At 33.7% G+C, this 13,325-nt stretch overlaps 2 protein-coding genes across 3 annotated transcripts; both read left to right on the top strand.

The window, feature by feature from the left end:
* Positions 1-1,986: 1,986 nt before the first annotated feature.
* LOC110813290 (isopentenyl-diphosphate Delta-isomerase I) lies at positions 1,987-8,368 on the top strand. The gene is made up of 6 exons (XM_022040365.2): positions 1,987-2,275; positions 3,557-3,612; positions 5,539-5,630; positions 7,297-7,399; positions 7,509-7,646; positions 7,904-8,368. Exons 1-6 carry the CDS (start codon positions 2,025-2,027, stop codon positions 8,155-8,157), a joined length of 894 nt encoding a protein of 297 aa, XP_021896057.1. The 5' UTR covers positions 1,987-2,024; the 3' UTR covers positions 8,158-8,368.
* A 1,985-nt stretch (positions 8,369-10,353) lies between these two features.
* On the top strand, positions 10,354-13,297 carry LOC148269211 (Ribonuclease E inhibitor RraA/Dimethylmenaquinone methyltransferase). 2 transcript variants are annotated; one of them, XM_088219529.1, is made up of 2 exons: positions 10,354-10,514; positions 12,582-13,297. In XM_088219529.1, the coding sequence occupies exon 2, from the start codon at positions 12,582-12,584 to the stop codon at positions 13,080-13,082; it is 501 nt and encodes a 166-aa protein (XP_088075655.1). In that variant the 5' UTR covers positions 10,354-10,514; the 3' UTR covers positions 13,083-13,297. The 2 variants fall into 2 exon arrangements, with proteins under 2 accessions (XP_088075655.1, XP_088075665.1); XM_088219539.1 differs by having other exon boundaries at positions 10,355-10,514; positions 12,577-13,297.
* The last annotated feature ends 28 nt before the right edge of the window (positions 13,298-13,325 follow it).

Genomic DNA, 13,325 nt, shown 5'->3' with positions numbered 1-13,325 from the left:
TAAAAACATTATCTCTAGTCGAAATTTCCTCACTAGCTTCTGAAAAACTAGCACTGCCCGAGGTTTACTAAGCCTTTGGCAGTTCTAACTAAATATCGCCATGGCTTCCGGCGAGCCTACTCTGCAGGTTTCACCGATCTCTCATTTTGTTTCCACTATACCTACTCAGTTTCCTCTCTCGAAGTAACCTCTGCTGAATCTGGCTCGTACACCATGTTTTGGCGGGGTCATTTTTTGCCATCATCTTGGGCCATACAGTATCTTCAACTCTGAACGTGTGGGCCCTTCTGCTCTGAAGGCCCAAAGCCTCATCCACATCCTGGCCCACAAGCGCATCATGATCCATATACTCCACTCCAGGCTTTCCGCTCACTTTCAAATTCTCATATCCCACGGGATGCGGAGGAATTGAATTTTGAAAAGGTTACAGATACATCCAGTTATTCTCCGCAATTCTCCCGATTTGCGCCTCGGATCCTGGAAATATCTCGCCTGTTTCATCTCTTAGCCAGTAGTTAGTTAGAAGTGAGTTCTAACGAGGGTTTGTTCTAAGCAAGTCATCTCATTCCCATTTCATGGTTCCCGCTTGAGGATGAAGAAGTAACTTGCAAAAAACTTTCTGAGTGTCCCAGCGGACTACATAAGTAGCAGAAAACCGAAAGGCATTTATATTTAAACATGACATTTATTGAATTTCCATCCCTCAAAATAAATTTTTTCTGTCGAAAAATCAGTTTTCGTACGTCCACTACCACCTTTATATGCATGAACCCCATACGGCTAGAGTTGGGATGGGTGTCATACTCGATAAACATTCCCAATACCATCCTAAACTATCTCGTCATCGATTCCATGTAGCATCTCGTCAGCAAGTGGTAACTTGCACTAAGAACAAGCTAAGATTAATATCTATTTGAATAGGGTCCTCTCTTTCCAAGAGTTGATGCCAAACCAACAAATGATTGTTAAATGTCAACGAACTCCCATTCATGAACTGTTGATTGTCCACTTCATAAAAAAATCAGAACAATTATCGACTGGCTCCCACCTCTTTATACTAACTCCTCCTGACGATCTCCAGACATCCACTAGAGTATTCTGCATAGGTTCGAATTTAATCACAACATCAATCAAAAACTGTCCCACCAGACACATCTCATAAGTCTTCTTCTGATCAGGGGCCACCTCAGCAATCTTTCAACCACCCTCTTCAGCATCAGTAATGGTAGGGGCAGCCATGTGCTCTTTGGTGTCCACGATGGTCGTCGCAGTTTCCAATCTAGGGTAACAGTAACTCGTGCCAAAGGGCAGACATCATTACGTGCCAAAAGGCAGACATTCTTAATAGAAATTAAAATTTTAATATCTACATAAAATCAAATTTTATATTGTATGAGATGTTACAAAATCTATGTCTTAAATTTATTTGATCACTTTAAGAAGATATAACTTTTATAATAACATATAATATACAATTATTATTAAATATATGTGATCTTACTAATATATGATTCTTGATTATATATAACAGAAAATTTAGAATTAATAATTATAACTACATGATATATATTAAATTAAAATTTATTTAAAACTTAATGATCTAAATCACATTATGTAATTATTTTGCTAATAAAATCTTAATAAATAATTCAATGTTAAAAAACCTTCAAACTTGTAAGTTTTTTCCTTTTTGGAGGAATAACTTATTTAAGTTTGAAGTCCAAAAGCATTTTGGTATTAAATTATATACAACATGTGATTATACAACGAATTAAATCTTTGCTTTTTTATTAAAGAATACTAATAAAAAATTAACCTTCACACACACACACACACAAAAAAAAAAAAAAATTATTTCTTAATTTTTTTTATTATTCACACGTGCATTTACCAAATACAATATAATAATATTTAATGCAGAAAATCTGATGCCCACAAAATAAAAATAAAAAAATATATAAAAAGATGAGCTTGGGTGGGTACCAAGATTCATCGGTGTTGGCGGATAGTGCAGACTTGCTCAAATGTCTCTTCTTTTTAATACCCCAAAAAATTTCAGACTCCGTTCTCTAACTCTTTCCCCTTCTTCTCCTTCCTTCTCCTCTCCCAAATCCCTTCTTCCCTTTCTCTCTCCCGCGTCTGCCTCTCCTAGACGCTTTCCCTCTTTCTTCTCAACCAGAGCATCACTCTCTTCTCCCGCCTCCGCCACTACCATGGGTGATGCTACTGATGCTGCCATGGATGCTGTTCAGAGACGCCTTATGTTCGAAGACGAGTACGTTTTTCTCTTCTGTTTTTCCAATTTATACGATTCTTCTTATTCCGGATACGACTTTAACCTCCATTTCACCTTTTTCCTTTTGGTTAAAGAGAAAAATGCATGAAAGGATGATCAAAGATGGGATCTCGTAATTTGTGTCTGTTATCTGTTAGCTCCTGTCAACGGCCATTTCCAACATTAATAGTTTTGTTTTTCATTTTCATTTATTGGGAATCTAACACAGATCTGGAGTTTTCTGTTCGTGATTGATTTCGTTATTATGATCACGTGTGTTAAGTACGTATGTCTGGACACGTATACCTCTGTGTATATATTAAGTGCGTGCTTAGATATGGTTCTGCCGGACATTTTTCACTTTGGATTGAAAAGTGTACTTGTTTTTATGTTCATATTTCTTCGAAGATAAGATAGCATTTTCATTAGTTTAAGTCATGTGTAGTCATGGATGTGATACGTGAAATTATCTTGTCAAAAGTCGTGTTTTTATTACGTTTTATATAGTTCTAGCTATTGAGCAACTGTGCTCTCTTGTTAGGACTGAGAAATGGAACAAGATTTCAAAGAAAATTGAGGGTTGGACTAGAATTCTGGCAATGTTAGTTGCTGTTCATGCGATTCATTTATTAGCAAATATGACTTTATAAATTGATTGTTTTCCGTTACAAGTGTTACCATATTTATGTCTGGATTAGGTTAATAATGAAAAGCATGCTCTTGAAATGTGTGTTTTTTTTTTTCTTATATCCCGGGTTGCAAAACATGAAGGACACCTGTTCCTGTATATTTTCTTACTCTGGCTACTTTGTTATCTTTCAATCAGGGTAATTAGCAAAATGATTTCAAATGAAGCGGTCAACTTTACCTTAGTGGAGATTGAAGATCTTAAGATTTTTGCACCTACTATTTGAATCAAGCTAATTGACTGAAAATACAGTATTAAATAACTTAGGAGTATATCCTTCAGAAGTACTCACTGAGTGCTACTGTTGGTATCTGCTTGAAATTTTTTAAATTGATGCCTAAATAATTTCTTTCTCTTTTTGGTTGATCCTTTTTTTTAAAATGATAAGCTCAAGCAATGATACAGAACTTCTTGTAAACCGATGCCCAAATGTTTCATTTTGACCCAAGAGGTGTTTCGCAGAGGCTGAGCTCCTTCATGACTTGTTGAATCACAGTTGCTTTTGATTATTGTATATCTTTTAAAATTCATTCGCCAAATGTTATTTGGTTTCGCACGTTTGCAGTATTTTCTAAAATAGAAATTCCTTGCAGATGCATTCTAGTGGATGAAAATGATCATGTTGTTGGTCATGACACCAAATATAACTGTAAGTAAATATTTTATTTGTGATGTTCGTTGGGATGCATTATTATAGTGTTTAAAGGGACTAATGGAACGATGATGATACCATTTAAGGAATTTTCTTTTTCCTCTAGAACACACATATAGGTTAATCACATTTTTATTTATTTATTTCACAACTGATGTGGTATAATAACTATCCATGACTTGGTTATACAATTTTTGAAAAAGGAGTAGATTGTGATTGAAAAATTGCTGCTTATGTATATCTTGGTTCAGTGGTAATATTGCTTTCCGTTAACTTTCCTTCCTTATCTTTCCTGACTGATGATGTATACCTACTTTTAGGCATGACAGTCCTTGAGAAATTGTTGACTGTGAAAAGGTCTTGGTTTAAAAGTAATTTATTTGATAATCCTGTGATCTTGATATTTAAGTAATTTCCATTCTCCTTGTGGTTTTGTTACTGTCTATATTGGATGTGCTCAGTGCTGATCAAACAAGGGTTACAATTGGTTAACTGAAAACAGAGATGCATGGTATAGGAACATTTTATTTACCAATAATAAGGATTTAAAGTGGCCATCACATAAATGAGAATTCATTTGTTTCAAAACTATCAGAGTTTAGAAAAACAAAGTTCTTTTGTTAAAAAACCATATACAGAGTTTTTTCAAATTTAGTTTAAAAAAACAAAATCAATCATTTTCTAGCTTTTTTTTTTCTTTTATGTGCATTTGAGCTGTTCGTTGAAATATTGAAATTTAAGTTGTGGGTGCTTCTGAAAATATGCAAGGGTAGAAGAAGCATGGGGTCTTATTACATTTTCCCTCAACATTCTTCTTTCGTTTTCTAGAGCTTTAAACAGATAGTTTTATGGCCAAGAGATTGATCTCCGGTTATGTATCCATGTGATACTAATCTTTGTTTTTTGTCAAGGGGTAACTCCCTCTCCTTTGAGGAGGACTTTGGAAAATCATTTACGTTGTATTTGGTTTAAGCCTATTCTATTATCCTTGAATTTCTAGATTTTGATTATTCGATATATACAAGTTTATCATAATTTATATGTTTGATGCATTATTAAATTAACTCTCAGTCTATCTTCAATTTCACGAAGGTGAATTTGTATTTCCATTTGTCAATGGAGAAACGAAAAGAAAATCTAACTTGAATTAAATATGGAATTTATTGGCATTATTATGTAATTTTCATATGTTTTCATTCCTATTCTATGGGATTGAAATTTGAACCTAAATCGATCTTACAAATTGACTAGCTTGTAAGCCATTACGTAATATGTTCTATGCAGGTGTTCCCCCCTGGTTCCTTGTTTATAGATACTTCATTTCCTTCCAAATTATGATACTTAGATCCAAGTGTAAACCCATAATGTGTTTGTTGTTCAAATTGATTCTTATGGCCTGTTCAAACTTATCCAGTCCTATATTTGAATTGCTTTATATGGAGATGGATCATGATTTTCATATGTTATTCACAATTGGAACCATTTCTTTCTTATTGAATTCTAGAATGGTGGATTTCTATTCTCACTTGTCAAAGTTAGGGATTAGAAATGCCTCGAACTTGAGTTGAACTAAAAATTGATATAGAATTTGGGATTAATTTTTTTTCTTATTTCTAATGTATTTCTGTTTCTATTTCAAATAATTGACATTTGAACCAAACCAAACAGAACCTCAGATTGGGTGGCTGAAAAAGAAAATTGTTAGAGCCTTCTGCATGTCTTTGTAGGTTATAAGATAAAACAAGATAGAGTTTCTTATCCTTTGTATTTTATGGGGTTGTTGGCTTAAGTTCTTTGCAAATACTGGAAATTATGCTGGTGCTTTCTCCCTCTTATTTCATGTCATAAGGATGAAATTGATCTTCTCTTTTTCTTTTAATATTTGCCGGCTCGTCGCTCCTTGATGCTTTTGAAAATGTGCAGGCCACTTGATGGAAAAGATTGAATCTGAAAATTTGCTACATAGGGCTTTCAGTGTGTTTCTGTTTAACTCAAAATATGAGTTGCTCCTTCAGGTGATTGTTTTTAAATATTTATTTATGTAAAAGATTTTAAAGTCATCTATTTGCACTCTGTTTTGTGCATAATTTTGGTCCAGTCATATTTCATGTCAAGTATTTCAAATGTTGAACCACTTTCAGTGCGTTCTAGCTGCTTATGTTTGAAATAACTTTTTTCTTACAGAACTTATGTTTGAAGCAACTGTCTGAGTGGATTATGTTTAAAGACATTCATGAAACAAAATAAGAGATAATAAAGTTGCCTTTGTTGTGGATTATCCTATGGCTTATGTTGTGGCATCCTTATCTGTTATTAAGGCTAGAAGGGGAAGATATAAGTTGGGAAAGGAAAAGAAGATGTCACCATATTTGTGCTTATATATGGAAATTGTTGCAAGGTGCATTATGATGTGTTAAAATGAGGACCTTGTGAGTGAAACAACATCTAGACACATCTAAAAATGAGGGAAAATGCATGCTGCACACCCATTCTAAGAATATCTTGGGCTGTGCTATACACATTTGTCTATTGTTTCATTGATTAAAATGAATTAGATGTGGATATGTTAATATAGCATGTTTTATGTAAGTCGGGATGTATTGGTGTAGATGATTTCACTTAAGTGTAAAAGCTCAATTCAGTGGTAGGATTTTGGATGTTGCATGGTGTGTAAAAGCTTAACTTAGTGGCTGGAATATTCCTTTGCTATGTTGTTTGGACTAGGCATTTTAGCGCCATACACATGTTGACGTGATACAACTTTGAAATGGTTGTGAAATTTGTGTCTGAGTTTTGATGTGTATGTCAAACAAGTCATTTTCCACGGAGAAGAAAGTTATTGTATTGTGGTTGCAGCATGCGATGGTTTGCCTCTTGTTTGACTATAATTTGATGGGTGTTTATTGTTTGTTGAGAGAGAGAAACGAGATGATGCACATGTATAGTATGCTTGATAGAGTAGCGAAGATAAAATTTAACGGACCAGGCTCAATAAGAAGTGTGAGAAAGAGAGGGAGAACTAGAAGGAAAGTGTCATGTAAATAGAATAAATGCAACAGACATCATGGCTAGACAGCCCTGAAGGCAATAGACTATGACAGATATGAAAGGATTAAAAAAACAACAAAGAAAAAGGTGGATAAGCTCGGGATTAGAATGATTCTGAAGGAAAGAAGCTTATTTTTATTTTGGCTGACTTAAAAGGCTAAAAAGTAACTTCATTTTACAGACCAAATTTGGGACAGTAACTGTAATAAGTGAAAAAAGATTCTATATTCATGCAACTTATAACTCTTGTCTGGTTTTTTTATTTTTATACATAAATTAGTTACAAGTTATTGTAGTTCACTCAAGAAGGAAGGATTATTTCTTTTTAACCATGATCATTGAAAATAATTTCATTGATTTATTTTATTATTTTTATCCACGTGTCAAGTACTTGTATTCAAATTTTAGACTCATTGACTGATCTCCCATTTATTTCACTATAGAAATTACCAAGTCAAACACTTAGAATTAATACCTGTAAGGACCGTGACTGATGTCTGATTCCTGCACCTGAGTCCGAGCAACATGGTTCTTTTAGGTCCAGCTGTTCGTCGTTGTGTGTCAGTTATATTGCATGTTAATTATCATCTTTGTGTACATTTATGGTGATAACATTTTGTTGCCTCTGGACAGCAACGGTCTGCAACAAAGGTAACTTTCCCACTTGTGTGGACAAACACCTGTTGTAGCCATCCTCTGTACCGGGAATCTGAGTTAATTGAGGAGAATGCCCTCGGTATCTAATATTATCTTTCTTTTTTTAGGCATTACTATTAGCCCAACTTACCTGCTGAAGGGGCTAGGTAGCTACTCATTTTCACCTATGATTTGATTTTACCTATCAGGTGTGAGGAATGCTGCACAAAGGAAGCTTCTGGATGAGCTTGGTATTCCTGCTGTAGATGTTCCAGTTGATCAATTCACCCCCTTGGGCCGCATGCTGTACAAGGCACCTTCTGATGGCAAGTGGGGAGAACATGAACGTAATAATTTCCATCTTTCTCTTTCCATAAATTTTACGCTTACTTTTCTTTGCTTTTCCTGTATCAAAATTGCTTCCTGTATCAAACTTTTGCTACATGTTAGCTTAATGGCACCACTTGGAAGTTTTAGTTGTTACCAGCATGTTACAGATAGTAGCTAGATTTGATTTGAGAATTGAGGATAGAGAAACAGGAGAATAATGATTGCCAGTGTATTTGTATATGTGAAGCCTGATTGTTGACTGTTGAATTGACAGTTGATTACCTGTTGTTCATTGTGCGAGATGTTAACGTCAATCCAAATCCCGATGAAGTTGCTGATATTAAGTATGTGAACCGGGATGAATTGAAGGAGTTGTTAAGAAAGGCAGATGCTGGTGAGGGGGGTATTAAGCTGTCACCATGGTTCAGATTAGTAGTGGACAATTTCTTGTTCAAGTGGTGGGATCATGTCGAGAAAGGAACCCTGAAAGATGCTGCTGACATGAAAACCATTCACGGGTTGACTTAAAAAAAAATTGTAGCATTTCCAGCTGCCGCCATCCGATTTAGCTTGGCAATCTGGACTGATGATGATGTTGTTATTCCTTTCATGCCTCTTCCGCTTATGAACTTTATTTGCTACAATTTTGCTATTTAAATGTCTTTAAAAACGCTTCTTTTGGGTTGGATGTAATATCATGGTTTTGAAATTCAATAATACAAATTTTCTTCATGCTTCAGAGTGGTGGATACTTTTTCTGGTAAGCTGGACTCCCATTGCTTAGTCCGTTGTTGAGAATACCGTTTCTACTTATGGTTCCATGTAACAGCCAATCCGTGAGCTTTTGACGGCATGGTAATTTTGCAGCTCATGACACGAATGCAAACAGTATCGAAAGTTTTTCATACATTACCCCAAGGCACTTGTCAATCAAGACATCTTTATGGAGAAACCTTTAATTCCAAAATCTCCTCTAAGTTAGGAGCTAAATAGGGTATGGTAGGATGATGTTTTCTTGTACACAACTGACTTAAAATTCTTAATTTCATTACATTTTAGTTTTGTTTAATGACATTTTGCCTTTTATCTCTAAATGAGGAAACTCTTTATTATTTCTAATGGTGTAGGAAGCAATATATATCTATGCAAAGGACGAGCTATCATTGTCCATGGTATGCCGCATGGGAACCCATCTCAACACACTCATGTGGGCTAACACAATCAAGTATTGCATGATATCTCAGCACCCTATTGAAAAATAAGCCGATATCATTTGACAAGTATTGCAAAATGAATGTCAGACTTACAAATGATAATATGAGTAACAAATGTTGGTTGTTATTTTATTGATTTTGCTCATGGTAGACTAGTATGTATTGATGTCATTTGTGATTTAAGTAACTTGTTTTTGTAAATCGGTATGTAATAATATTAAGACCAATTAATTTTTTTGACAATAATTTTCGACAATTATAATATATAAAACGAATTATTATTTTTTATACAAAAATTATAACTATAGTATAAAATGACATGACTGATTATACTAAAAATTGATTGGTTATACAGCATATTCAAACAAATCAAATATAAAATTGATCAATTATTAACACGCTTGCCTTATTTATATATTTTGTCATGTATTAAATAGATAGTTTTGAGAATTACCACATGTTATATCTTATTCAAGATTATTATGTTAGGCTACATATCTTACCTATAGATTTCCTTTGCACAAAAGATCAAATCGATTAGCATATAAAAGTAATTGAATATATTATAGATAAACTTATTTACAAAATAAGATAAAATTTATTAGAATTAATAAATTTATAATAAACTTAAAACCCACTCTTATAAAATCAATCAATTAGATGACATTAACAAACTAAATTTTAATTAAAAAAATAACAAAATTTTTATTCCCCTACTTGCATAAATTTTTTTTTTTTATAAAATATTATATATTTTGTAATGAATTGCAAAATAGAAGGATCAATAAAATTTACTTTAATTATAATTTTACCGGGGTTTAAAGTCTAAATATCAGCAAGATAACATATAAATCATAATTATTATACGCATGAATTATATATAAATATAAAAATTAATAAATATATATTTAGAAAAATAAGGCTCATCTTGAGAAACATTTATGATCTCCGTCGATGTACTTATCATATTATCTATGAATCACAAAAACAAGGATGGTGTTTAATCCTTGTAATTTTAATAATAGAACTAAATAGTTAAATAAAAAATATTAATATTCGTGCGAGCAAATGATGTCGAAAAAGACAAGTAAAACATATATATACCTTGTTAAACTTGTCATCAACTTCATTATTCTTCATTCAACTTCACTTTGCGAAATCACTAGAAGATTGCTCCTCTTCATGATCGTTGTCGGCAATTTTTCGAGGAACATGCCTCATCTCCTTCAATTTTGCTTACCATACCTCTCGAAAATTCTTCTATATACAGAGAAAACACGAAACAAATAATTATGAATTTAATTAATAAATAAAATTTAACGAGAGTTAAAAGATAAAAAAAAAAAAATCCGTAAGATTAAAATTATTAATAAATAATATGATTGATTATTTTCTTACTTTTCTAACCCTGCGCCAAATAAAATATTATAGTAATTTTTATCATTTTTCTTTCTCGTAAACTATAAGTTTTGAGGTAAAAGTCAACATAATATTTACCACGTACCGAGCTTGAAAGCCCATTAAGCTGCATAACGCCTTGATCAATCTCCATATCTCCGCCTCTTTTAATAAAGCCACACGTTCGTAACCCCACGACGCTGCATCTGACCTCTGCCTGGATCGCAGCTCCAACTCAAACTGCTCCTTCCGGTCATCGGAGCTTCATCACAGGTCAATCCGGCTCCTTAATTCATATTTGGATTTCACTCATCATGTACATCCCTCTGTTTGCTTGCTGAGGAAATTGGAAAAATCGATTGTTTCTGAATTTTTTTCTCTTCTCCTAAGATTTGTACATTCCACTTCACGTTATTTGATTATCTGCACTTATCTAAAAAAACAAAATAGTACGAGTTTTTTTGTTTGAATTGATCCAAATCTGAAAGATTCTGCTTTTTTTTCTCCTGATTTTTGTGTATATCGATTTGTTCTGGAACTTTAAATGCTATATCTTGCTTTACTTGATCTTTACATTTAGTTAATGAATGGATCCAGTGGGGTAATCTTAATCTAGCCTTCATTGATAGCTCAAGTGTTGTTGGGTTAGACATTCTTGTAAGAATGCTTTCTCTCAAGATTGGGTTATAGTAAAGAGGTCTTAATAGGAACTCATGAAGGAAGACGTGCTTTCTTTATTTTTCATAGAAATGATCTTAAATAATTTCTCAAAAAAGGAAAAAGAGGATCCGAATAGAAGAAGAAAGAAAGAAGATTTATGTGTTTCGACTGGGTTGAAATTTTGAAACCCTACTTGTTGGAATATTTTGATTTTTGAGTTTCTTTCTTTCTCTTTTTTCCCTTTGGGTTACGTTTAGTTATGGCTTTGTTTATTGGTCTGACAAATGTTACTTCGTTTAGGTGCTTTTATCTGTTCTAGAATTTATTTCCTGGAATAGATGATCCAGTTATAGATATTTTCAGTGCTTGCTCATTCATGGTAAAACCTATTATGAGAATCCCTTGTATCTTTTGTGCTTCTTTTAGTTTAGGATGTGAAAAGTAATTGAAGTATTAGATGGATTCAAATAATAATCTTTGTATTTATCAAAAGGAACGAGCAAAAAATGACCTGAGTCAAGTATAGACCCCAGACCATGACCTTAATCATCATTTTGGATGAGAAGTCACCACTACAGTACTTTTTCAGTGTTTAGGCAGTATGAAACAGATATTTGTAGATTGGCCTATGGATAATTAGTGACATATATCCAGTTTATCCTGAACATCATTAGGTTAGTGAAAATCGAAAATCATAACTTTCTAGACGCATGATACCTCTTGGATGCTCCATGTTAATTCTTGTAAGTGTTAGCTATAATTTACAAGAACTCTTGTAGTGTATTAAAAGGTCATGTTTCATGATAGTATTAAAAGAGATTCTTACTGCTGAAGTGCACTATTTGTTTGATTCAGTTATTATGAGTCAATTTTATTAAATGTATATACAGTATTACTTAAGAATTTTTTTTTTGAAATAACAGTTTGACATAAGAATAAACTGACATTTGTATACTCTTAAAGTTATTGGTACTAGATTTATAACCCGTGCTGCACACGAATTATACAATTAAGTTACTTTTTAATTATAGCAAACTTTTAAATAAATGGTTAATATGCAACAAATTTTATCACAGTTGTGAGGATAATTTAAAAAATTTGTATGACATACGTCTCTAGTGGCTGCTAGTTCAAGAATATACATAGATATGTTGATACATATTCCTTCTACGTAGCACTTGGCTTCCCCTCCCTACTCCCCCCCCCCCCCAGCAAAAAAAAAAAAAAAAAAACAAGTGGTATCCAGGTTACCACATCCATATTCATGTTATCCAGGACATTTACGGGCATAGATAAGTATATTTTGGATTTTGTTCCTAGAGAAACACATTTTTTTCAGGTATCCTAGAGGAAAGAAGGAAGGACAATGTTTGGAGGAAGCAACAGGTTGCACGTTAAGCTCATTCCGTTAGTAGGGATTTAGGGTGATGTTCTTATTAAAGTTTTGTAAATTTATGGGCAAATACTACCCATTTTTACATCTTTACATCTATGAATTTTACTGCATTTGTTCTTTACATTCAAGCTCTGATTGAACTGTTAGTTTCAGATTGTTATAGAGGGAAAGAAGTTGATGATAATTTTGAGCCAGTATTATATCTTGATTTCCGTCAATTTCCATGTTCTATATGGTAATTTCTTTTAAATGCTTTCCTAACATGACCAATGTACGCAGAGCAGATGGCCTTAGTTACAACTGCTGAAGTTTGTGATGCAAACCCACAGCTGATTGTCAGTGGTGAGCTGCGTGCACTTCAGCCAATTTTTCAGATATATGGTCGACGGCAAGTGTTTTCTGGACCAATAGTGACTCTCAAGGTGTTTGAAGATAATGTTTTAATTCGTGAGTTTCTTGAGGAGAAAGGTAATGGAAGGGTTCTGGTTGTAGACGGTGGTGGAAGTTTGCGATGTGCAATATTGGGGGGCAATCCTGTTGTTCAGGCACAAAACAATGGATGGGCGGGCATAGTCGTAAATGGGTGCGTAAGAGATGTTGACGAGATTAACGGGTGTGATATTGGAGTGAGAGCGGTAGCTTCTCATCCAATGAAAGCAAATAAGAAAGGAATTGGAGAGAAACATGTCCCCATAAACATTGCTGGAACTAGAATTTGTGATGGGGAATGGCTTTATGCAGACACAGACGGTATTCTTATTTCTCGAACAGAGCTATCTGTCTAGAACCAACCACATTTTCTTGTTCGGGGTGGAAGTGCTATATGCAGTTGCGTGGCAGGTAAGTTATTTTATGATGCTTTATCTCAACTTTGTGGTTCATTTTTCAACCCAGATGAAAACAAAAACCTTTGGTGTTATTCCCCCTTGTCATAACTCTGGGGAAAAATGTAATGGTATGCTCTTCTACGTAGTTAAGACTGTCTGTCTGTCTTTATTTATTTATTGTTGCTGTTATTTTGAATGTAA

This window comes from Carica papaya, chromosome 1 (assembly GCF_054855325.1).
Source record: "Carica papaya isolate Zhongbai chromosome 1, ASM5485532v1, whole genome shotgun sequence".
NCBI classification, from domain to species: domain Eukaryota; kingdom Viridiplantae; phylum Streptophyta; class Magnoliopsida; order Brassicales; family Caricaceae; genus Carica; species Carica papaya.
Note: the sequence above shows the minus strand (reverse complement) of the source record. Positions and strands in the feature narration are given on the sequence as shown.

Excerpts from the sequence above, each read along its gene's own strand:
- LOC110813290 (XM_022040365.2), top strand. The coding sequence starts at position 2,025 with ATGTCTCTTCTTTTTAATACCCCAAAAAATTTCAGACTCCGTTCTCTA. Across the intron at positions 3,613-5,538 it reads TCATGACACCAAATATAACT|GCCACTTGATGGAAAAGATT; the intron begins GTAAGTAAATAT and ends GAAAATGTGCAG. Across the intron at positions 7,400-7,508 it reads AATTGAGGAGAATGCCCTCG|GTGTGAGGAATGCTGCACAA; the intron begins GTATCTAATATT and ends TTTACCTATCAG.
- LOC148269211 (XM_088219529.1), top strand. The coding sequence starts at position 12,582 with ATGGCCTTAGTTACAACTGCTGAAGTTTGTGATGCAAACCCACAGCTG.